The sequence below is a fragment of the Coturnix japonica genome, chromosome 14 (genome assembly GCF_054131305.1).
Source record: "Coturnix japonica strain WE chromosome 14, WE-NBRP24, whole genome shotgun sequence".
Classification (NCBI taxonomy): domain Eukaryota; kingdom Metazoa; phylum Chordata; class Aves; order Galliformes; family Phasianidae; genus Coturnix; species Coturnix japonica.
In genome coordinates, this window is record NC_140676.1 from 14,561,294 (window position 1) to 14,586,732 (window position 25,439).

A 25,439-nucleotide genomic window follows, 5' to 3' on the forward strand; every position below is an offset into this window, starting at 1 on the left:
CAATAAACAGCATGATACCAGCAGCTTCCAATTCTAACTGTGGCTGGCAGAAGTCTCTCAGCCTTGTCGGCTTAAGGAGAGTTTAGGAGGAAAAGCTGTGAACTCAAACCACCACAGGCAGGCCAAGAAACACTGCTTTTGTTTCTTCAAGTAAAGCAGAGATCAGCTAAGGTTTGCCATGACAGCAGTTGCCTCCTTTAAAGGAGGTCACTTAGCAACTCAGTGGCTTGGATTTTTCAAGGGACAGCACTATTTTGTGCAGAGACTTACCTTACTTGAATTTGGAAATACTGGCAACAGGGCCGTAATGCGATCACACTAGTTTTAAACTCTGAAAACACCCCCAGCTTAGTTGATTCACCACATTCCCAAGACTCTCTTTTTCAGGGTACCTTTACACTTACACACCCCTGCTTTTTTTTTTTTTTTTTTTTTTTTTTCTCTCAGTATAAATACGCTTGCTTTTAGTAAAGTCTTGATTGAGATATCAAAAGCTATGCTGTTTGTTTAACCTCAGTGTAGCCTGTCTCAGAGTGTTTTTTTCCATAGAAGTAATGCCTGGTAACAGATAATTACCTAACTGTTGGAATGCATTGTGTAGGTAACAACCTTCTGACATGGTTATCTCAGGAGAAAGATTTTTGCATTCTTCCCTTATTAAAGCAATGTCTGATCACTGGTACACAAGAATGCATCACTTTGGGATGAGAGGTGGTCTGCAGATCTAAACAGTGCAGCAGGCATCCAAGGCTCCCAGCCTGTATCCTTGGCACAGCAGACAGGCATGCTGTGCAAGCCAGTTAACCTCTCCCCTTCACTTTTGTGCAAAAGGAGTAATGTGATGCCTTTTCTCCTTGCAGGGGGGGGGTGTATCTGTAAAGCATTCTCAAATGCTTAGACCAGGGAGTCAGGGTTAAGTGCTGAGAGTCATGTAGGAACAAGCTACACTGGTAGAAATACTGTCCTTCAAAATGCATAGAAACTAGGGGAAAAAATAGATGTATTTTTGCACTAATTGTGCTCCTTCTGCCAAAAGGAGACTATGGTGTATACACACAAAGTAGTTTATCCAGTGCCACAAATGGGAGCTAGAAAAGGGCTTGTATTATTTCAGTTTCTGTCTTGGATCTCTCTCTATAGATTACAGTACTTCTGTGCCTTGTGCAGATTCTGAGACATTCAGAACTGCAAAGTACTTGGAAATGGTGGTAATGAGGGGAAACTCCTGTTGTGACTATGACAACAAATGGACAGATTCCCCTCAAAATCTGGCATTGGTTCTTATTTTGATGAAACTCAAAGATTCAGACTGATTCCTGCAAGAAAATATGCCCCCTTTGAGACTCCCTGGTCTGTGGAATGGGTAAGGAAGGGGCACATTTCTGTGCACTGAGGTCATGCCTGGAAAACTCTGTAGACATTTACCGATAGTAACTAAAGCAAGGCTGATACCAGGATGGATCAGATTACTTCAAAATTACTCCCATTTATACTTAAGACTTTTTTCTTCAGCAAACAGTGCTATGTCTCTTAAATTAAGCCTTTAAATTGTTAGAAATACAAGTTAGAACTTCAATTTAAACATCAAGAGGGAGCAAACTGAGCCCAGTAACAATGAGTACTAATCCAAGCATTGGCTACCATATCAGAAGCATGCCAAACCAGTCTCAACTTGGGCTATTCCACTACTGTTAGCAGCTAAGCACTGTGTGCTGATCAGGAATGAAAGATAAAGTGTTAGATGAAAATCTCAAAACACTGTGAAAAGTCTTGGCAGCAAGTTTCATTATTAGTGCTCCAGTCTTGATTGTCCTCTCATTTGCCTATAACTGCACCATCATAATTCATTATTAGACAGAGTCTGACAGATCTGAGCTGATCCAATGTCAAAGGAGTGGTTTACAACACTTGTTTGTAAGCAAAGCTGTGACTTTTTCCAGAAATAAATGCAGCTGGGGCAGGTAATTGTTAATGCCATTCAGGTTCAATTGGAAGCACTTATCCTCTACAACCTACAAAAAAACAAACAAACACAGAAGTATCTGACCCACTGGCTACAGGCTGCCATGTGCCACAGCACATGTGATGGCCCACCTCCCCCCTCAAGTGTCAAAGTATACTGAACTACACAACAAATTATGGGCTCTTTTCCTGAGAATTACCTGGTAGGTGGTTAAAAGAGATTCAGAAACACCTGAACTAAGGGGTTAATAACTTAATAACACCATGGTTAAATTTCTATTACATGAATAATCTTAATATTTCGGTGCGTTTGTGTCAAGGAAGGATGGGCCGCTGTAGAGGGGACAATAGGAGTATTCCCTGGGTTATAGCCAGCTCATAATTCATAGAGCAGTATTATCAGCCAAAGTTAATTTTTTTTGATTAATCATCTGCCAGAGCCAAAGAATTTGAGGCTAATTGTTCCATTCTTGACTGCAGAATGAATTAGAGGAAAATGTGCAGTCCTAAGCCAGGAAGGGAGAACACAAAGCAAAACCAAGAGCACATAATGAATGGTTTGGGTTAGTTAGGTGCTCTGCTCTTCTGTTCACAGAGATGTGGTGAAAATGGCTCTGAAGAACAGGAGGTAGAGGAGTTAGATAACAAAATCCTACACCACGTGCCTGTAGGTGACAACACTCATGTTGGACTTCTTGGGTTATGGAACAGTTGCTATAAACAAGGAGAAAGAGGAGGGCAGCATCACATCAGAAGGTGAACTCAGATTTAAGATGTAACCGAGGTGGCAGCTGACTGAGGAATGATGAATGGGCAACAATATAAAACAGACACCTTTCATTAGTGGTGGAGGAAAACTGCTTAAAAGGATGTTACAAGGCAGTTCTGCTGGCTGTGTCCCTATGCTAGCAATGTAAATTAAAAGGTCTGTTTGTATCGACTTGGGTAAGTAAAGAGCTGAAAAACAACACTGTTGATTGCAACAGCCATCATTTCCAGCTAAATCATCACATTTCCTGATTTATTTATTTAATTTTTAATTTCTTTAAAATATATTTTAAGCAAATAAAATGAACAAACAAAAAATTAAAATGTGAACATAAAAGAAACAAATCACAGATTACCACCTCTATACGTAAGCCACAACAGGATCATTTTCTATGACTCCCTCTTATTCAAACTCATAACAACATGTCTATAAAACAGCGTGGAAAAACAAGATGAAAGCCAGATAAATATAGCATACTCAAATTCTGAGTAAAAATGATGCATTCTCTGCTTGAGCCTGCCTTTCCCATTAAGAAAGAAGACTCAGAGGAAAAGGAAACACAAGTCTACATACACTGACCAGAGCCAACAAATAGAACAATTTAGGACAGAAAACAGATAGGTTAAATCTTTAGAAGAGATGCCAAAGTTATGATGACCCAAATGTAAATGCAACTAGAACCTAATGCTCTTGGATACTTTCAGTGTGAAGAAACAAGACTGACTGCAGAGAAAGAGCCGGCACTGAAACAGAACAACAGTGACTTTGAGAAAAACGTGCTCTCCCAGAAGCTGCAAAGATTCTGGAGGCCCATTTGTAGGTAACACTATAAAAAGGAAAGGTAGGAATGTGCTTGTTGTAGCTCACAACAAACAGGCAGAAGGACAAAGGCATTGGAGGTAGCTGAGCTGTTCCAAGTACTGAAGATGACTGAGGAACTGCTGATGCACTCACGCAGATCCTGGCAGCAAAGGACAATCCTTGTATTCAAACACAAATGAAAATGCTATCTTGTAGGAGCTAATTATCACAGCCTTTTTTACAAGTTACTCAGACAAGCAACACATTGCCAACACTGCAACAAACAGCATCAAGTTAGCATTTACTGGGGCTGATTTTGAATAAGTGAAGGCAGTCAGAGATTTACCACAGTACAAAGAAAGAACAGACACTGAATGAATAGACTTATGTGCATAGACAATGACAAGGAAAAGGTCCTGTCTGCAAAGGAGTTGGTTCTATGCAGAAAGCCTTTGTTTCTAGAACCCCTCCCCGTGTTCCTCTTCTCTTACTGGATCCCTGTGCTATGAGCAATTAATCAACATGCACCATGATGAGCAAGCAAAGCAGGCTTTGGGCCTGAAATACTGCACTGGGCCTGAAATACTGCGCTGAGCTTCATGGGATTAGACTAGAGCTACTCTAACACAATCAAATACACATATGAAGTGGATGTTAGGTACTCTCAACAGCTCTGCCCTATAGATCTGCTCCCTTTGATCTGCACCAGTTGCAAATTGGGTGTGCCTTCAGTGTTCCAGACTGCTGCCTTTACTCTCAATCTATCCCAAGTTCAGCTAGGAATAAATCATAAACACATACTGAGTAGTTAGCACAAACTGTATCAATGTCATCAGAAGGGATATTGCTAAATCTTCAGCAGATCTTCCTCTGACTTGTTGGGGGCAAAAAAAACAAACACAAAAGAAAATTGTTCTGGTACTATGTGATGAAAGATCACAGTACAGAAACAGTATAAAGCAGTATACAGTGTTTGACACCATGGCTCAGCACCACCTATACAGCTTTCATCCTTTAAAATTAAATGACAGCTTCATAGTAATGCAATGGTACTCTGTCAGGAAGTACAACATCAACAACATACACTTAGTGCAACACTCAAAGAATATTGGCAATTGCAGCAGAATTATAGCCAGTCTCAGCACATCCACTTTGTGTAGCAGTAAGATGAAAAATGACTTATGCAAATGCCTGTAAACATTCACCACCTTTTTCAGATATTCAAACACCCATTTCAGTCACCTAAACCAGAAAGAGATAAATTCACTGCCTGCTTTGTGTTTATGTGCAACAATAAATAACCAGCATGTGCCCCGAGGACTGGGATTTCATGAATCATTAAGCTTGTCACCAGGTTTATGTCTGCCATTAACTACAGTTTGAGCTCCTAGAAGAGAAGTATAAAGGACAGAATTTGAAAAGTGAAGCGCAAGAGTTGCTTATGAAAGAATGAGGTTTTGCAATCTGATCTACAAAGCTCAGGAACCAGCAGCCATGGATGCTCAGCTGGGAACTGGGTTGTTCTCACAGCTTCACATGACACTCCAGAGAACAAGGGTGGATGAGTTACCTTCAGAGAGTGCTTGAAAGATGAGCAGCTGCTACATAAACTCTGCAAGAAACTTTGAGCATCCATCCATGCTGCTTTGACTCAAGTGCTACCTCTCATTCCAACCAGAAGCTGCCTAAGAAGTTTTGCAGCACAGAAGAGACAATCACAGTGCAAAGTCACAAAGACGCACGACATGAAAACTAGATTTTAATCCCATCCATTAGGACCAGAAACAAAACAGTTAATTCCACTGTGAAACTTGAAATTTATCATATCAACAACATATGAAAGGCATCTCTTCACTCATACGACGAGATACAGTTGAAGTGTGCATATGAAACAGTATATTTTCCTTACAGAAAGAATAAACCAGTCTGCTAGCTTTTCCTTATTATTTGCATAATCTAATAAGGTAATAAATGCAATAGCACTTAATCCTGCAGATTATTCCTGAAAATTTTCACTACTGAGAATGAGCCATTTTTAAGTCATATTCAGTTAAAGCATGACATGACCACCACCTGTTTAAACTACAGAACATAGCATAGCTTTATGGAAGAAGAACTGATTTTACGGATAAACCACAGGTCATTCAAAGGCTTTGTTGCTGTAATGTTATCCAGAAGGCTCTCTCTTCCAGAAGCCACAGTGCTTTGGAAGTAGTTTTGCAGCCTGTTAGAAAGCGATCCACGGACTCCCAGACTGTTGGCAATGCCAAAGCCCTGGCTATAGCTCTTAGGACCAGTCAGCTTCAGAAGCCTAGAGGGGGCGAAGCCATCGCTCTCAGGTTTCTTGCTTTTGCATGAAATTTCTGTAATGCATGAGCTGAGTAGTAAAGTGAAATGTGCGAAGACAGTTCAAGCTCCACCAGCAATCCTGATATTTATAGTCAGCTCTTAGTAAGCAAAAATGACTCCACGACTCTGGCACGGAAGCTACCTCTTTATCAGCTGAAATATTTGAGGATACTCAGACTGAGAGTTCCTATTATCTTAATACAAGCCTCATAAACAAACACTCCTAAATTCCTGCCACCTGCTAATTGACAAGAGCCTAATTTCTCCTCCTCTATGTGTGATACTCCAGACCTTTTCATGTCTGAACATACACAATCTGACAGTTTTATGCTTGCATCATAAAACACTGACACAGCGAATGTGCCAATTTGAAGATGACTGCCATGAAAACATAAACTGTTTGCCATTTAATAAGCGTGTGTTTTCATAGAAATACAATGTGTTGTAGATGGATTGTTTCCATGAAAACACATGCTTAGAAATGAAATAGAAATATTTCCTCAAAACTGAGCACAGTCATCTGAAAAATACATGCTAAAATACAAATGGGTTAGGATTCATGGTGTATATTAAATTAGTGATGGAGGGTCAACGTAACAGATAATAGAATTGATATTATTATTCAAGAGCTATTCAAGATACAGATGCTTTTGGAAATTTATTTAAAAGCACCAGAGGATACGAGTGCTGCATTTGATATTACAAAGCACAGAAAGCTAACGTGGTAAGGTGGTTTGGGAGAACTGCATTACCCTGCTGACAAACAGAATGATGAGATCTATTTTCTTTCCTTACTGAAATTAATTCCTGTACAACAGAGCAGCAAACCACCAGGCATACTTTGGGTATAAAGAAGAAGCCGTAACACTTAGCAATCAACAGAGCAAACAGGAAATTCTGTCTCTAAAACCAAAAGCCTCTTCTACTGACTCCAAAAAATATACTATTTGCCCCCTTCTTCAACATCACTCTACTTCTCCTTGGTGATTTCTTTTCTCAGATGGAAAAAGTCTTGTGAAGAAAATCAAGAATACAGGAGCAAATGAAGATGGAAACCGAAGCCTTCAAAGAAAATAGATGTTTGTATGAATGTGACATGTTCAGAGAATGGACAGCATCAGACTTGAAACTGTAGTTGCTTTTACATGGAGATTCCTAAACAATGCATTCAGTGTGTTTTGTTGGCTTTCTTTTTTTGAAGGAGACAAGGAACTTCTGCTCTGATCTTGCTCTAGCTCAGGCATGCTTAGCTTGAGGTTAGCTTGAATTATGATCCCACTAGTAGAAAAATGAAGTTTAAGAGCTTTAACAGATCAAATAGAAAATCTGCCATCCCTCAGTTCCTGCTGTCATTCCTTTATACGCAATTTGGTCCCCAAGTACTTCAGCTGGAGTTTGTGTCTCTTCTTACCTAATAGGCGTCAATACATCATGTCAGCACACTGCATTTTTATCAACAGTAACTCAATTACTTCCTCTTTATTTTTTCCCTTCCTTTCCCTTCTTTCTCTCTCAAGCTCTAAGAATAACAGAAATAATAAAATAAATCTAATCTCAAAACTATTTGTAAGCAAATGCATAACAAACACAGAAGGCATCAAAGGAGATATCCATTAAATTGTGTTCAGTGGTCCCAGACTGAAAAACAGTTGAAGCTAAAAGGAGAAAAGACTAGCTTGCTCTAAAACTATTTAAACAGTCAATTAAGAACTGAATTTATTATACGGCAATGAACTAACCTAATAAAGGGAATGGCTATTTTTGGGTATGCCACTCAGAACAAGCATAGTGAATTAATTTTTTTCCCCCCTTCTTTTTAATGGCAAATGCCTAGGAAAAAGATTTTGGGTGGAGATTAGCAAACAAAGACAAGAATAAGAGTGGAATGATATTGGTTTTAAAAACTTTTGTAGAGGATATTAAAATCTCTCAGCAACTGCCCAGATCCCACCAGCAGACACAGTCCATGTCAAACAAATTACTCATTCAAATCATAGCTGCTGAACAGACCTTTTGGTCACCAAAAAGAGCAGTATGACGTATGAATTTGTAGAGAGGTAACATGGAGGCTTGCTATACAAATATCACTAGTTCTGCATATACAAGCCAAATCTGGCCCTTGAGATTTAATGGACAACCTAAGGCTGTCCATGTGATGTTAGAAATAAACATGTAGATAGCCTTTTGTTGGTTACCTCACACATATAGTAAAATGTCAGTCACATTCATGTGCTCAGCTTTGAGATTTCAAGATAGCAAAGTCAATACTTTCAATCACAAAAAATAAGTAGCTACATATAAGCCTTCTTAGCTTGACAGTACCAGTTTGGACTGCAACCTATTTTCTGATTTAACAATAGAGGGAGGCAAGCAGTCTATTTGCCAGAAAACCTGACAGGCTCCTACCTCAAGTGACTACCATGCAACTCACCTTCCAGTGACAGCGAAAAGCAGCAGATTAGTATGCAGTAAGGGCAATTTTCATGGGAAGCTGAGATTGCCAGGTATCAGCTTCACAAAGAATATTACTAAGTTTGCAAACTCTGTGTTCCCAGGTCAAGGTTCTCTGTCTCTCTCTTTTCTGAGGTCCCCCTTGTTAGCAATGGCTGGGGATTTTCTGGCGACATTGTTCATTTTGAAATATGAGCTTGTCAAAGATGAAATATTCTACAGGAAAGTACGTTACTGCTTCATCAAGGACAGGATTTCATATCAAAACCTACTTTCAAAACAGCTGACAGTAAAGCGGTGAAGTCATCCGAGGAGGGCATGGGAATGTAAGGTCCACCTCCTAGTTTCTAGCCCAGGTATTAGAGTCAAGTTCCCACCATCTCACGTGAAGAACTATTCACTACACTCATCCTGTTCATTAGAGTCTTTTCTTTTTTTCTTTTTCTTTTTCTCTCTCCCCCCCCCCCCCTTCTTCCTTCTGGAAATTGCTGAGAAAAACAGAAAGTATATCAGTGAAATATCTTCTGCAGTATCAAAACCTCTGTTCAACAGGAAAACTATTTTCAGCCCTTCAAGTTTTCGTACTCTGCCTTCAAACGGTATGTAAAATCATCTTTTTGGATGACCACTCTATTTCCACTTTTATTTCAAGGACCGTAACTCTGGAATATGTTAGCAGTGCAAAGAGGAAAAAGGAAAAGGGGTCAGGGTGAAATAAATGTTAAAGTGTTCGAACAGGAAACTTGCCTTATCTGTAGAAGCAGTCTTTGCAGCCAGCAGATATCACACCTATCTATCAGTTAGGTAACAGTAACAAAGATAAGCGAACAGTTTCTTCAGACAAACATTGGTGGGAAGGATGGTTATCAACTGATGACTCTATCTAAAAGGAAATCACTAAATGGCTTTGGTAACATACTGGTGTTCTGAAACCAGAGGTTTCCCTACTTATGTTGCAAAGAGATTAAAATAAAGCCTAACTTGATTTTCTAGAAAACTTCAAGCATACCACCGTCGTGTATCAGCTTTTGAAGTCAGTGGTAAATACCTCAAGAAAAGAGAGGAAATATGCTTTGAGGGTGTGTCAGGTCTGTTGTTCAGAAGGGCATATTCTTACAGCCTGCTGCAACTGACAGCTTATGTTATCTTCAAGCAATAAGTTATCATACAATGGAAGCTATGCTAGGTTGCAAAAAGGTCTCAAAACAGTGTTAGTTCTTGTAACAAAGTCATCATCCTCTTTGTTGGATTTACATTTAGTTAACACTCGATATACTGAATTAACTGCTTACATAAACATACATATATATACACACACACACAATAATTTAGTAAAGATTAATTTCCATTTCTACTCAAGTCAGGATTTTTACCAATAATGGCAGTAATAAGTTAAAGACAGGAAGTCTACTGAAGCCACAGTTTCAATCCTTCGGGACCCTTGCTTCTCTTTAGCCGAGCTCTACTCATTTAGTGAAGCGAAAAGTGAACCCCAAACCAGGAACCTGAGTAATTCTAGGCACGGTGGTTCAAGACCAAATCTAGATTCTGCAACTCTGCTGTCTTACAATAAAGTACCAGAAGATATTCACACTAAGACTGAAAGAAGTTTGGACTACAGGATGTAACCCTGTTAATTACTGTCTTTCCCTCTCTTCCTGTGACTATCTATGTGCCGTAGAATACACTGAAGCAAAAACTAATGTCAATAATGCAACGCTTATTTCAATATGTGCACAAATAACCACATCTGTATTTGAAAAACAGTGCATATTTTAACGATGTTTTCATAGTGTACACACAGTTGACTGAATGGAAATCATTATGGCATTATAGAAAAATTATGTGTTGCTTCAATGTATCATGAGGGCAGCTGTAATTTCTTCTGCTGTTTTAAATTAAAATACAGCTATTAAAACACAACAAGAAATTCAGCAACTCCTCTATAGTGAAGTAACACCAGGCACCGCATTTTCTGAAATCAGCCTTTTAGTTAATTGAACAAATCTGCATATGCAATTTGTGATCATAGGTGAGGTTAGCAGGTAACCGTTGCCCCAGTTCACATGCAAATTACCAGAGAAAATAAAGCTGGTATTTCTGTTCCCTGAGACTTTTCCTGAGGTATCTGTCACTACATTTTGATCTATTACTCAATTATTATAAAACCCCCAAATTACCCATAATGCTACTGAACTATAAGTTGTCTTAGGATTCTATTCAATGTCATGCTAATCTGTTTCCATTCGTACTTTTCAGCTGCAGTCTCAGTGCCTCAAACTGACCCATGTTGCCCCTTTGATATTTTTTTTTGTCCTCTTTAGGCAGCTAGCAGCTGCTTTATACACTTAATTATTACTATTATTATTTTTAAATACGCGATTTACGTAATCACATTATTTCGTCATAAAACTAAGAATGAGCTATAAGTTACAGTAACTAACTGATCTGCCATCGTTGCCTTATGTGTTGTTTGCACAAAAATCTACCTGCAATTAGGGTGAATATTTAAATCATTCCAGGTTAAACATCTCCAAGAAAGGCTGCCAGGTCTCCACAATATCTTCACAGTTCTTAAAAGGTTAAACATTGCTGTACATTAAAAAATTGTTTTCAGGTTTCAACAGTTGTTTCAGAATGGCGATTGAAAAAGTCTAGCAATGCATGTCAACTAAATGAGTCTATTAGGAATGATGGAATCACTCACTGGTTTCAAAATTCAGATAATAAAATGTGCTTTTTTGGGATCGGATATCAACCTTGGAGAAGTCCGTATGACAGTTTGCCTTAGAATCATTAGAATTCAGCCTTACTACAACAAAAATGTAGTGCTGCATTATAAGAAACAATGCCACAAAGTGAAGTGACTGAGCAGAAAGATGAATCCTCTGTGTTAAGAAAAGACAGCAATGCTGTTGTCCATGGCAATAAGCCAGCTTACATACTTTGGGAGAAGACTTTGACTTTTGATCTTTGAGCAAACTGGACACAAAGATCATGCTTTAACTTCATAGTGGTTCAAAACCAAAGACCTTGCTGCATTTGGTGACAATCTGTTCACAGAAACAAAGGCTTCCCTTCTGCAAAGGTTACGATGACTTCAAGAAAGATTTGACAGAGCTTTGCATCAAATCTGGTCCCACATCAATGAAATGGGAGGGAGCGTCCCTTAACTTCAGTAGAAATTGAATCAATATTTGCAGAACAAGTTTCAGCGAGTACAATTATATCTTAGGAAACCATTGCTAAGTATGTGCTCAGGAGGCTTTGAGCACATTGATATTCCTATGTAGGTATATTTAGAGCTGCCCAGACTCAGGCAGTTCGAAGTCAAACTATGTCACAATGTACTTTGCTCAGCCTCTGAGGTTCACATATGAAAGAAGAAAGTTGTGAGCAGCCACTGTTCCAATTTGTTTTCAAAGTAGTTGTATGGCAAAAACACCCAGAATTCATAAGCAGACTTGGAAGAAGGCAACATTTGTGCCTTATCAGGTACAAAAGTCAATGATGCAGTGATTTGTGTGGCAGCAAATAAAACAGACTGACTGAAGCTGAGGGCACTCAAACTTTTTATACTTATAGAAGTGTCTTCAAAATTGAATTAAGGGTAAAATATCTAGCTGATTAGGAAGAGGTTTTATTTGGCTCATAGGAAAAAAAAAAATCAAGTATAGCAGTAGTTCAGTAAAAGTTTTGAACAAGAGAAAAGCCCTAGATAGTTGTCTTAGGCTTCTTCAGCAGGGCAAACAGTGCTTCAAGGACAAGTAGGAAAGTAGCTGCTATTTGAGGCAACTTCATTATAAAATCATTTTTAATAAGCTATCTGAGCAAAGAGAGGGAGTGCTCTTGCAGAGAAGCCCCCAAGGGAACTTAAGGCTGCCCAGTAAAGTTATTAGGAGGTTACACACAGGGGACCAAACAGCTATTTTATTGGCCTCAGGGGACAGGGTTTAGTTTTCACCTGTTCTCTTTAGGCCTTGGTGCTAACAGCAAATCCTGTTAACCATCAATATTCTGCAGGCTCCTATCTTGCAAGGAAAAGCAGCATTTACTTACTTCTGCTGGGACTCAAAGCACATTACATGAAGTAGACACTACAACTCATGTAGTAATTATAAATCAGATCAGGAAAAAAAAAATTCAAGCATTTTCCCTACAAAGCAATTAAGCAGAATAATCAACATAACCTCAAGAAACCTTCAGCAGTGAGACTCATGGCTTTGTACATGTACCGAGGAAAATAAAGTTAGGGAAAAACTGAAATTCAGATCTTGGGTTCAATTAAGCTGCAAAACCTTAATATGCTTGTACAGTTTTGGTGAACAACAGTTCTAGGATACTTGTAAGTCTCAAAAGCTGGAGATCTGTCTCCCTTCCCAAAACATATTCTCAGTTGCTAAGAAAAGAACACTGCACTTTAAAAACTGTTCAAAATAAGAAAAATAAGAAGGACTTGTTTTTGGAGTGGATCTCTGCTCAGGTCAGTATTATGAGGAAGCCAAAATTTGGGCCATTTTGGGCTAGTTGTAGTGCAGCAGCATTGAAAATAAAGCACTCCAAGCTCCAGCCAAAAATGTGGAGGCTTGTCAGATTTAGAGGTACCTACTGAAACACCTATGGAACTTTGTGTCAGTACAACATCTGGGAACTTAAATACAGCCAAATTTACCTCTCTATGCTCTAATCAAACCTTCCAGCTGCAGGGTAACCTTGAAAAATGAATTGAGCGCTTACTCTGAATTTCAGTCTCATTGAAGTAAAGACTCAAGATACTCCTCTAGACCAAGTGTATTATAAGAATAGAGTAGGAATAGATCCCGAGCTTGATAGGAATGAGGGAAGTGGCTGAGGTGGGTACTTGGTGTGGGATCTCAGCAGAAGGGACTGGTCTACCTCCACTCTGCCAACAAAGCTGCCGGCTCTTCTTGCAGATGTTTTCTGGTGAAGGTGAGGTCAATCCTTATCACAAAAGCATAAGAAGAACCAATGGGTTAAATTTTATTGAAAAGTGATGTGGTTAAGGCACAGGAACTGAGCTAGCTGGCTACTGATCACTAGGACTGCCAAAAGGAGCATGATCTTCGACTCCAAACAACAGCACCTTAGTCTAAGTGATGAAGTAGGTCACCGTCAAACGATTTTAGAGACTGAGCTGACAAAAGGCTCCTCACACACCGCATGTAGAAGCAGTCTGGGGGTGTGCTCAAACTGAAAAAGACAATCCCAGCAAGTTGTCCCTAGTTCAGGTGAGAGCACTCCAGTGAGGTCCCCAGTCATGCCCTGCCCACAAAATTATCACTACGAGCTGGGCTCCTAGATCTCTTTTGTTGCAGAATATTCTACCAACCTAAGAGCTTCCTCCAGTGGACCATAGGAGCTCTTGAATGGCTTTATGGACACTGATGGAAAATAGCGTGAAATGAAGGAAAGCAAAAAATCAATGTGTACTTTTTTTCTTTTTCTTTTAAACTTAAAAATGTCAGGTAAACACGCAACTGAATGTACTTGGACCTTCATAGAGACATGAATCCCAGCTATGTAATCAGACTCCTCTGAAGCCTTTGACTGTACTTTACTGAAATTCAAATACCAAGATAATAAGTTTCCATTGCATCAAGAATTCACCACAAAATTATTCTTCTAGGTACATAAGCAAGATGTAACTCCTTTCTCTTTGAGGTAGTAAAGTCATACTCTTCTAAGAAATTCACTGCCCAGCATATAGAAGTAATCTGGACAAGAAGAACATTTATTTGTAAGGCCATCAAACTGATTCAATAAAGTATGGCAAGATTTAGGTTTAAGATGACAGGTAAAAGACTACATATGCCAGAGATGAGCATAGCTCCCAAACCAGGCGGTACAAAATGCCAGGTCCTCTGCAGCCTTTGGTTACCCAGAATATCATATCCTTATCATCACTGTTACAAAAACACCTGTCTGAATTCTTAAAAGACTGAAGCTGTGCATCTACGTTATATATTTTTCTATTCAAAGCATGAAACACGAGAGGAAAGAGGTCATGTTATGAGCATTAGTTTGAATTAAATGACTGGAAAATAGCCTAAGTGTCAGTCATAATCTTTTTCCAATCAAAATGAAACTGAAATACCTGAAGTCCCACTTTGTATGGAAGATGAGACAGGACTTGGTCTCTAATATCTGACTTAGCTATTCTCACAGAAGATGAGGGATATCTTAACAAATCAGTATGTGAGCCCAAGAAAGAATAGCTCTGCAAATAGACAGCAGATAAGAATTTTCACTTCAGAAGCCTGTTTCAGAGTGAAATATCGCATTTTTGAGTGGACAAAATTTATTCTCATTAGTGCTGCTTGAAAGCAGCAGCATTACAGCCCATGTTTAAAAATGGCAGGTTTTGTAGTGCTCAAAAGCTGTTATACAGAGGAAGTGGAGAAGCAGCCAATGAAACAGAATACCTGGATAAAACTTCCAGTTGGCAAACTCTATGAACTCAAAAACTCAGACATTAACTTTAATTTCTGTACTTGCACTTATAAAATAAGATTTTTTTTTTCCCCAAGCTATTCCCAAACTGATTTTTGATGTCTACTTTTTCTATACAATAATAGGCTTTCTCAAAGTAGTAAGGAAGAAATGGTTACTCTGCACGATCTCAAAATGCCAAAGATGCACAACATACATCAATTCCTACTCTATTTGTCATAATGGGAATGCGTTTTTAAAGAAAACACTTCAATAAAGCTGAAGGAATCCCATATATTTGTTAGCAAATGTAGCCTAGCATTTTCATTATGCCAGTTACAGCATATTGATCCTTCTATTTTAATCCTTTCTTAATGGACACGCTCATCTTCCCATTATTAAGTGAATCTTCCCAATTGCATGAAAACTGATTAACAAATTGGGGAGCTACATTTTGACAGAATAGCACACAGTTCTCACTTTGCATAGAAGATGTTGGGACCCTAATTTCTGTCCTAAGTAGGGTAAAGGCATTACCTGATGAACAGCAGCTAATCACCTAATAGAGCTGATGAATACAACTTTTTGCTGTAATAGACCTCAATCACAACACCCACTGAGTTACATGTGATCACATTTTATTAGGCTGGCAGACCTTAAGAACAGCCCTATGCTCAATAGGTCTGTAGTTACTATTTAATTTTCCCTATTAAAAACGTATTGAATATTGGAACTGGAGAAGTGACTTTTTGAACAAGTCAGCATGTGGCACTGCTGTACTCAGCTGCAGTTTCAGCTGATTTCCAGGTGGAGTGTTAAACAACACTATGTAGTCATCAGCCTCAATACGAGAGAGGCCCAAGCCTGAGCTAGCACAAATACTGAGTTACTTACCACCTCTAGAGAGGGTGGTCGCTCCAGGCCAGGGTTGAGCTCATGGGCAAGGCTGTGCAAGGAAGCTGTCTGTACAATGCCTGGCCTGCGGATATACAGAGGACTTCAGTCTCCTGTACTGTTAATCTCAGTCAGTATGAGCTCAAATATTCTCTAAAAATGTAAGGGTCACATCCTACTCCCAGATGCCTATCTGTAGCTCTCATTAAGGCCAATGGAAACCACATTTGCATTCACCCAAACAGGAGCTGACCCTAAGAATGCATTAAGCAAGCAAGATCACCTAATCAGAGCACCATCATGCTCTAGAACTTGGTAACACGTAACATTTGCTTCAAAATTCTTATCAAACAGCTTCTCAGTTAAAGCTCTTATATCAAACAACTGCATTTTGTAAATCTATATGGGGAGATTTCACAAGTGGCAGATGATATCAGATTTTATATTATGTGAACATTTAAAAAACAGGAATGAAATAAGAATGAAATTATTGTAAGATACTTTAAGCCTACAAAACTGCAGTAAATATATTTTAAATGCAAAACTCTGTTCAATTGCACTGTAATTCTCAGTAAATTTCGTGCCTCCCGTTTTGTTAGAAAGCTCTCATAAGACTGGTAGCCTCAGCTTTATCTTGCTGCTATGTGAGATCCTGGACAAGTATTAGACCTCATTACCTGCATTAGACCTCCAAAGCTTCACGGTATTCAAAGAATCTCAACATACCTCATTTAGCTACAAATCGTAACGCTTTCTTGGCATTGTGCTTTTAACTCACAGTAGAGTAGGCAAGAGTTGATCCCCAATAATGACGTCTTTGAAGAGGATTCAGAATAAATGTACATGTAAGTAAATGCACACATCCACATCCGTTTCCAAGTTTGCCATTTATGAGGATTATCTTTTTATATGGTTGAAAGCAAAACAATAACCATCTCCTTTCCATCAAGAATTCCTTCAAGCACAAGCACAGAATGATTTACCCCATAGATGAATGCATAGGAAGGGACAGAAGATTTTCAACTAAGTAATTTCTTCTTACATGAAACACATTGCATGTATAACAGACAGAAAAATTGAATAATTCTGACCAACTGTGTTTTCCAGACATTTTACTTACCAGGTAATTGTAAGATACACATACTAGAATAAAGAATTCTATTTTTTGTCTTCCCATCTTCCCTTTCCTGCCCTTTGCCTTAATACACACACACAGTGCATACACACACACACTGCATATCCAGATAGATGACATTTCAGCGAGGACTGGAACCACCCTAAAGCAGAAAACTTGCCAGCATTTTTAACATGGAACCTTCCACAGCATGGCCTAAACGTGTACTCCACTCATAAAAGAAGGACAAATCAAAAGATATTACTTACATGTATGAGTCTTCTTTGTTACAGAAATACCTGTAGGGAAAAAATGATACAAATGTTAGCAAAATGACCACGATGTAAATTCTTTTGACATGCATTTCATTGTTATACTATATTTCAGGCACACAGCTGGCACTACAAAAGAGGAATGAAAACTGCAATGATTTTTATGTTAGGGAGAGAAGGATCTCCTTTCTTTGCACCCAGACTTTAACATTATGTTCTCCTTAATGAACGTTTCAGCATGTATCACATCCATGTAGTTGTTGCCATGCATATCTACACAGTGCTGATGCAAATGGAGGACATTCACAACACTCCATGGAAGCTTAAGCTTCCTTTTACTTCCCACAGTTAAAAATTGTACCGCATTCATATCAACCAGTACACAACAGTCTACCCAGCCAGAACAGATTTGAGCAGTACAATTCATTTGCTGTGTTATTAAGCGCAAGCAGCTCCCTGACTGCAAGCCACGGCTTACGCTCATTAAGAAAAGAGTAGCTCTCCCAGTATGAGTATTAATTGCTGTACTTCCAAACTAGATACAAATATCTCCAAACTGTAAAACATACGCTTTCTGAAATAATAGCAATGTCTTTATACTATAAAGGCATGTGGCAGCATATCACCAAATCACCAATTTTAAAGGAAGCAACACAATAAACAGTGAGGCAAAACTCATAATACCAAATAAAGATAAAATTAACTCTGTTAAATGTCACTGGAATTCATGCTTGAAGACAAACAACACTGTCCCCACTTTAGCAGATAACTGATGTTATACTCAGACTCCGCAGTATTTAAGCTTCACTTTCCTTGAGGGGAATTTCATGACAAGTTACTGGAAGTAGAACAAGTATTTGAAATATTTTATTTGTGATTAAGGGTGGTATTGAAAATTAGGAATCTGAATTGTTTGGCTTACTATTTACAAAAGAGGCAGACCTGTATCTCCTCAGCTATCCTCCTTCTCCTTTAGCCACTAAAGGCCTTTTGGTTTTGAATGATATATTTCTGCAAGTGTGAGCACTTGAAACATCTTTACTCAAGAAAAGCCGAGTCTCCAGGCTCCAGGAAAAGAAGTTCTGAGCAGTTCCTTTAAGTAATTTTGTGAATGGGAGACACTGGTAAGCAATTCACAAAAGTGAGACTATTAGGCTTTGATTACATATGTCTACTGACTTAGACCTGGAAGGTCCCAGCCAAGCCTACACGTTCCTCATGCAGAGTATTTGCCCCTGCCCAACTTGCTTGGTCAGGTCCTACAACCCTGAGGATGTCTTACTAAATAGGAAATGCGGAGGAAACAGGTTTTTAATATGGACACCATTTGCAAAACTTCCTCTCCCAGCACCCTGCTATTGAATTGATATGTCAGTGCACTTTCAGCATTATGGGAGCCATATGTGTGCTTTTCTCAGAAAATAACGCTTTCTGTAAAATCACTTTGAACAGAAAGTGCTTATGCTGTCACTTCTGATTACTCACAGCCTCTTCACAACGGGATTTGCCACAGCACAAAACAGACTTAGCTGTATTCGCCGACTGAGGGACTACTTCCCCTGGTACACAACACAGCGATGGAAATAGCAGTGCTTATATTTTTTTACTTAATTACTTTTTAACTGAGATGAGTGGTGAGTTTTTCCAATCAAATGTTTCCACAATAATTACTGATTACCATCCGACAAGCTTTTTAGCTGTTTTACACAGGTATCTTTAGATAACCTTTAACAACTGTATAAAAGCAGAGATTTCTTTTTGCTTTTTTTTTTTTTTTTTTTGTTATTTTAAAAAAATCATCTTTATAATTACATTGGTAGGTGCAGTGAAATCAAAGTATTTTTCCCTGCATTGAGTTTTTACAGTGACTAATTGCGACCTGGTGGACCCAGGATAAATGTTGCCACCAGTTCAACAGGATGAGATTTAATCAGGAATCCACGCTCGTATTAAAACAAGTCTAATTTTTCTTTCTGATCTGTGTTTTTAAGAAGCCATCCCTGTCACATCAGTAACTATGAGCGAGTGGAAAATGTGAGCAAAAAACATACGAGGCTATCCAAACAGTTATTCAGGTTGGATGTACTGCAGCTAGAGCTTTAAATATTAAATAGGCAATGAATTCCTACATCACTGCACTCTTTAGTTTTAGTTTTAATGCAGGAGGCCGGTGCCTGCTATTCAGAGCATCTAAGAAGTGTAATAAACTCCAAGAAATTAATTAAAATTATAAAAAAAAACAAAATACCATCTGAAAACTACTTCATGTAAGGCAGGGCTGTTACACAAGCTTTGGCTTTCTATCTTTTGTGCTAAATATCCCACTTAAATATGTTTGCACGCCTTTCCTATGAGCTCTATCCCATAAATCTTATGCAGACAACTCGGTAGTTCAACAAGATCTCTTGTGAAACCAATTCTGGAAGTTCAGCACACATCAGTAATTTAGTTCATGAGAACAGGCAAGATTAATTCAGACTGCTGTTGTTCCTACGTATTTCTGGGAATGGATCAGCACCTGCAGATTGAGTGGACATGATGCAATGCAATGCTGACAGACAAAGATGTATTTATTTGCATTAATCGGTGTGCAAGTGACCTACCGATTCCTTTAAGAGTGACATGTAATGTGGAATTCCATTTTTTAGCATTTCTCCTACATGCAGCATCATTTCAAAGTGTGACATCCTTGAGTCATACATGAGAATTGGCCATTATTAGCATTATCCTAAACTGCCAACTTTCCATTCCTTTTCTTACAAGTAAAAAAAAAGTAAAATAAAGAAAGCAAGAAACAACCCCAACTTCGGTGCTGTTAATACAGCAAGACTTCCTGACTTAACCAACCAGACTTCAAAGTAAAGCAAAGGAAATGTCACGAAAATACCACAATATATCACTGCCATGGTTATCAGTGAGTGAAAGTTTCAGTATTACAGTTATCGCAGAATTTATCACTTCAGCAGTGCAATTTGACATTCCAGATAAACACCAAATCTTAAGCAAATTAACTTCTTAGACTTTTCATTGTTGCTATGCAATGCTCTTTGCAACAGCAATTTTTTCTTTTTTTTTTTAATGACAAGAATTCATATTGCATTCCCATTCCCCCTCCTGCCAACTACGTGTAATTTGCCACAATGGGTGATATTTACAAAAAGAGCTTTCTGTACGCAATGAACTTTGAAAAGTGTATCTAACAACAGAGACAGGATATTCTTCTGCAAGAAGTTAGCCTGACTGACCTTCGCTAGCCAGCTTCAAATAGAGATAACAATGTCTTCAAGTACAAAAAGACTCAGATATTTTATACATCATAAGCTATTTCTCACAGTTGCCCATCCAAATAAAGAAGCATAATGAAATGCTGCTTACTCTGTGAACCCAGATCCCTGCTGCTGTTGTACAGTTGTCAACTTTCCATATTTCAAGGGGAAAGCATACTTTGATGTACAGAATGATAAACAAAAAGTCCCCTGTCTGGCGGAATACATTACTTTGCAAAATATCAAAGGAGGAGATTCTTGAGATCCATCTTCTTAAAACTCCAAGAAAACCCCTCCTCAGAAGTTTGTATGGAAGAAGATATGTGTCACTGGCAAACCTAGGAGCTACTCTTCAGGACTTCTGCTAAGCACCATTGTGTTTTTCTTCCTTTTATAGAGTTTGCTTAGTTTTGAGTGCCTAAACCCAGGTGATTTCTCACTGATCCACTTGCAGTGTATGAAGTTAGATGATCTGCACGCACGATGCTTTGCTCGTGTGGGTGCATGCATAAACACGAATACTCTTTGCTTACTTCCACCTTCAATCTGAGCCAGCATTGTGGCTTTGGTATATTCTGGAGCTCAGCCCCTTCACGACAGATTGCAAATCTTTAGGAAAAAAAAGATTAAAATTTTAAACTCCACACCTCCTGCCTAACATACTGTGTAAAATCAGAAAGAAAATGTATTACAAGCTTGAATCCCACTGTGTTTCGTCCTGCCACTCCACTTCTTTTTTACTTTGTCACAACACAAAGCTAGCAATTAAGGTGGAAGATTATATGTAACACTTGGGCACTTGCAGAGAACCTACCAAAGCGGAATAATAGATCTGAGTATATTCAGACAGGAGTTCATTCTTTTAGAAACTCTAATCATGATTCTTATTTAAGTCAGTATGGATCTCTGGCTTGAGGGTGCTTTATGGTCTTTATAGGCAGCATTTACAGCAACCAAGGTAAAAATAATGTGCATACAAGTATGAGAATACAAGCTAGGTGGGACTTAACCAAAGAAAATAAGGTTGTAAAACAAATTCCTTGCCCAGGGCACTGACTAGAGCTGTTAATGACTATCAGCACATATTATTGAAAGTGCTTCAAATAATTCTAGTATTCTGATCCAAAAATTGTTAATAGGCATTAAAGTTAGTACTTCACTCCAAAGAGAAATAAATGATGTTCCAGGATAGTAAAGAACAAGGACAACATACACCAGGCATCAGAGTACTAGGCACAGGAAAACAGTGAAAATTATGTAAAGAAGGGGGAAAAAAGCATGATTTTTTTCTTTCAAAAATGATTTTGAATAGGATAATTGTAATGTATATAGATTAACAATATTCCAGTATTCTCCAGATTTATTCACAGCATTTACTGACTGGCAAAGAGCTCACCACCTGAAATGAGCTTTTCCAGAGAGGCCTATGTCATGCTTTTGCTATAAAGACCACATGCACCAAAATCCTAGAAATCAAGACTGACCTAAATCTTCCCCTCAGGAGTGGAAAACAAAACCCTGATTTTCTCAGATGCACAGCTGTTCCTCATACGCAAACACTACCAGAGGATTTCTCAGAACTTTATTTGGAGATGTTATTCTAGTCCTACTCCAAGAACTACACAATTATTTCAGAATTAGCTACAGAAAAATGTCTGCTATTTCTTCAACTTGCTGCCCAAACAGGGATGCAGGAGATTTGACAAAAACAGATTAAAACCCAGGTTTTCTTTTTTTTCCCTTTTTTCTTTTTCTTTTAATATATTATCCTTATTTTACCAACAGATGAACTTTTTAGCCCTCGTAGCTGAGACTGCCTTCCTGTTTCTGAGACTGACCTCCTGCATCACCTAAGGATGTTGTGACTTCATTTTTCAGCAGGTGACAGCCTCTCCTACCCAGCAGCCCTTAAAACGACAGCAGCACCACTGAAAACAAATTGCTATAATTCTTTCAAACATTGCAGAGTATTCATAAGAGACAAAACAGGGTACTTTATTACTTCATTGACTCCTGTGTGAATGGGATGAGCATGACTCTTAAGCTGTAAAGTTGATTTTTAACCAGTTCTTCCTTTTATCTTCATTTATTTATTTATTTTTAGATAAACTCACTGAAAGCTTTAGTATTTCTTTCAGCCTCACAAATAAACACTAGAGTAGATTAAGAGCAAAAAGAGGAAGTTCACTAAGTAACCATTACGTCCTTACATGATAGAGGTCACCACATAATGCACAGCTATGGGGTATCCCAAGTTTGCACCTTATTTTACATATTAGAAGTCAAAGATAGTTCTGAAATGCATATAAGAGTATTTTCAGCAGGAGTCCATACAGGAAACTTTGAATGAGCTTTGTTTTAATGACTGCTTATTACACAACTGACTGAGCAAATCACAAAGTCGGGATTTAAAAACAGTCTTGCAGAGCAACTCAATTACATTGACAGAATCCAGCTGAATGTACCAAGTTGCATAAATCCAAGCAAACTACTGCATTTCTGGAGGTAAAATAAAAACTGTAAAGAAAATCAGCATTTCCTAAAACCTGTCACAGACGTCACTAATGCTGCTATATTCGAAGTAAATCACAGCACTTACTGTAAGTCATCGTTTTACTCAGTGTAACAGAGACTGCAGGATACAAGCTGCAGAGGCAGCTCTGCTGCAAGCGCTCCCATTCTTCCTCAGAGTGACATTCAGAGAACAGTCTCCTTCACCTAAAGGATCTGTCCTGTCAGCACATCAATGGGAACAAACTACACAGGCAAGAAGCAAAGTAATCCATGCAGTTTCAGTATCTTACTGAAACTCCAGAAGATGACCAATGAAACCCTCCTAGTATCTCTATGACCACAAACAAAACTCTCCATAGGTCATTCATGAACAGAATATGCCTGTAGAATACACAAATATGAGAATCAAATTTGCTCTGGAATCTGTATGCATTCAGAAAATACAACAGATATAACAGAAGATGTGATTCCATAATTCATGAGCTGCCAACCTACTATGTTCTGTGAGATGACATCCAGTGTATACTAGTGCTACAATGGACTACCTGGCTTTTACATTCATTTATAAAATGAATCATTCCAGAATTCGGTAATACAGCAACAAATATTTTCCAGTCACAGAATCACATCTCCTTGAAGAACTCACAGTATATTGTGCCATACACTGCTTATGTATAATTACTCCTATTTGAAATAGCATTAATGTGCAAAATAAGAAACTCTAAATTTTATAGAATGAAAGTACATTCTGGAAAATCATATGCTAGCTATGCACCATGCATACAGCTGTCCTCACTGCAGCAGCTCATGTTCTAATCTAACTGAAAGTCTCAGCTCTTTGTGACCCCTCCAAACATTCTAGAGGTATCTTTGTCCAGTCCTGTCTTATAAAACCATTATGGTCAGAAAAGATCTCTAAGATAATCTAGACCAACCATCACCAACACTGCCCGCTAAACCATGTTCAGATTTTGGTGCCACATCTACCCTTATCTCGAACACCTCCAGGGACACGGCTCCACCAACTCCCTGGGCAGCCTGTTCCATTGCTTGACCATTGTTTCAGGTAAGTTTTTCCTAATGTGAAACCTAAACCTCCCCTGGTGCAATTAAAGGCCATTATTTCTTTTTCTACTGCTTGTTAACTGGGAAAAGACTGATTCTTACCACACCACAGCATCCTTTCAGGTTGCTGTAGGGACCAAAAAAGTCTCCCCTAACCCTTCTCTTCTCCAGACCAAACAATTCTAGTTCTCTCAGCCATCCCCCAATGAGACTTGTGCTCCAGACCCTTCACAGTTCAGTTGCCCTTCTCTGGACACACGTCAGGGCATCACCATCTTTTCTGTAGTGATGGGCCCAACTCTGAACACAGAACTTGAGCTGCGGCCTCACTGGTGCTGAGCACAGAGGGATGATCACCTCCAGCTCCTGCTGGCTGCACTGTTTCTGACACAACCCAGGATGCCACTGGCCTTCTTGTCCACCTGTGCATGCTACTGGCTTGTGTTCAGACAGATGCTGATTAGCACCAAATCCTTTACAGCCTCACAGCTTTCCAACTACTCTGCCCTAAGCCTGTAGCATTGCACGAGGTCATTGTGACCACAATGCAGGACTCCTCATTGGTGTTTCTGAATCTCATCCAGATGGCTCCAGCCCACCGATCCCATTTATCCAGATCCCTGTTTGGCTTCCTGCACTGAGGCAGATCAATACTTCCTTTCAGCTTGGTGTCATCTGCAAACTTACTGAGGGTGTCTCATTCAACTACACAACACTTCCTCAAATTACTCTTGCAGTAATGTTACCAGTCATCATTCCATTCTTTCCATCGCTTAAATTTCCATTTAAAAGTAAGGATTGGCACTGAAACCCATATAATATTTAAGATTATTTAAGATGGGAGTGAACTGTCAGAATCAGGTTGATTAGGTTGGTACCAAACCCACTCAAAGCTCTGAAGGATTCATCATATGAAAGGAAGCAAGTCATACATTGACACAGCCTGAAATATTATTTCATAGGAATATAAATTGTTTAAAACAGTGATGTGTATATATAGCTCTTCATATAAAATGAAAACAAAAATGAAAAAGTAAGTCAAAAGAACAGAACTGATTTGGATTTCAAGAACTTCAGTTCACCTTCTTTCTTACATGAGTTCAAATCAAAGCTGGTATGCAAAATACTTGGTTAGTAGGTGTGCTGCAACATGCCCTACTGGCCTGGTGCATCAAAGTGTTCCCCCTTTTTTGTCTAAGTCAGATGTTCACTTCTCTTGAACTGAAGAGACCATGGAGATCACTGTGATTTTAAAAATTCATTACCAATTCAAACGTCAATTGTAACTGCTTGACTCTCAGAAACAACCTTAAGAAGAGAATGCTCACAGATTACTTCCTTCAAATAAGCAAAATTTACACAATGAAAAAGTAGTGATAATATTTCTTGTTAAAACTTTCTACTAAAGATATAATTTGTATATTAACCATTAAACCAGACAACCACCTACATGCATTCAAAGTAAAGTACTCCTTTTAAGTGATCAAATACAAATATAGGTAATTGGTGAGGCCAATTCTGGGCTCCACAGT

The 25,439-nt window shown here is 38.7% G+C and overlaps 1 protein-coding gene across 2 annotated transcripts in view; it reads right to left on the reverse strand.

The window, feature by feature from the left end:
* RORA (RAR related orphan receptor A) overlaps positions 1-25,439 on the reverse strand; it is a 339,131-nt gene that overhangs the window by 90,025 nt on the left and 223,667 nt on the right. For both annotated transcript variants that reach the window (XM_015872508.2, XM_085515032.1), the window contains exon 2: positions 17,060-17,089. In XM_015872508.2, coding sequence (XP_015727994.1) covers positions 17,060-17,089 — 30 coding nt within the window. The remainder of the gene's footprint in view (positions 1-17,059; positions 17,090-25,439) is intronic.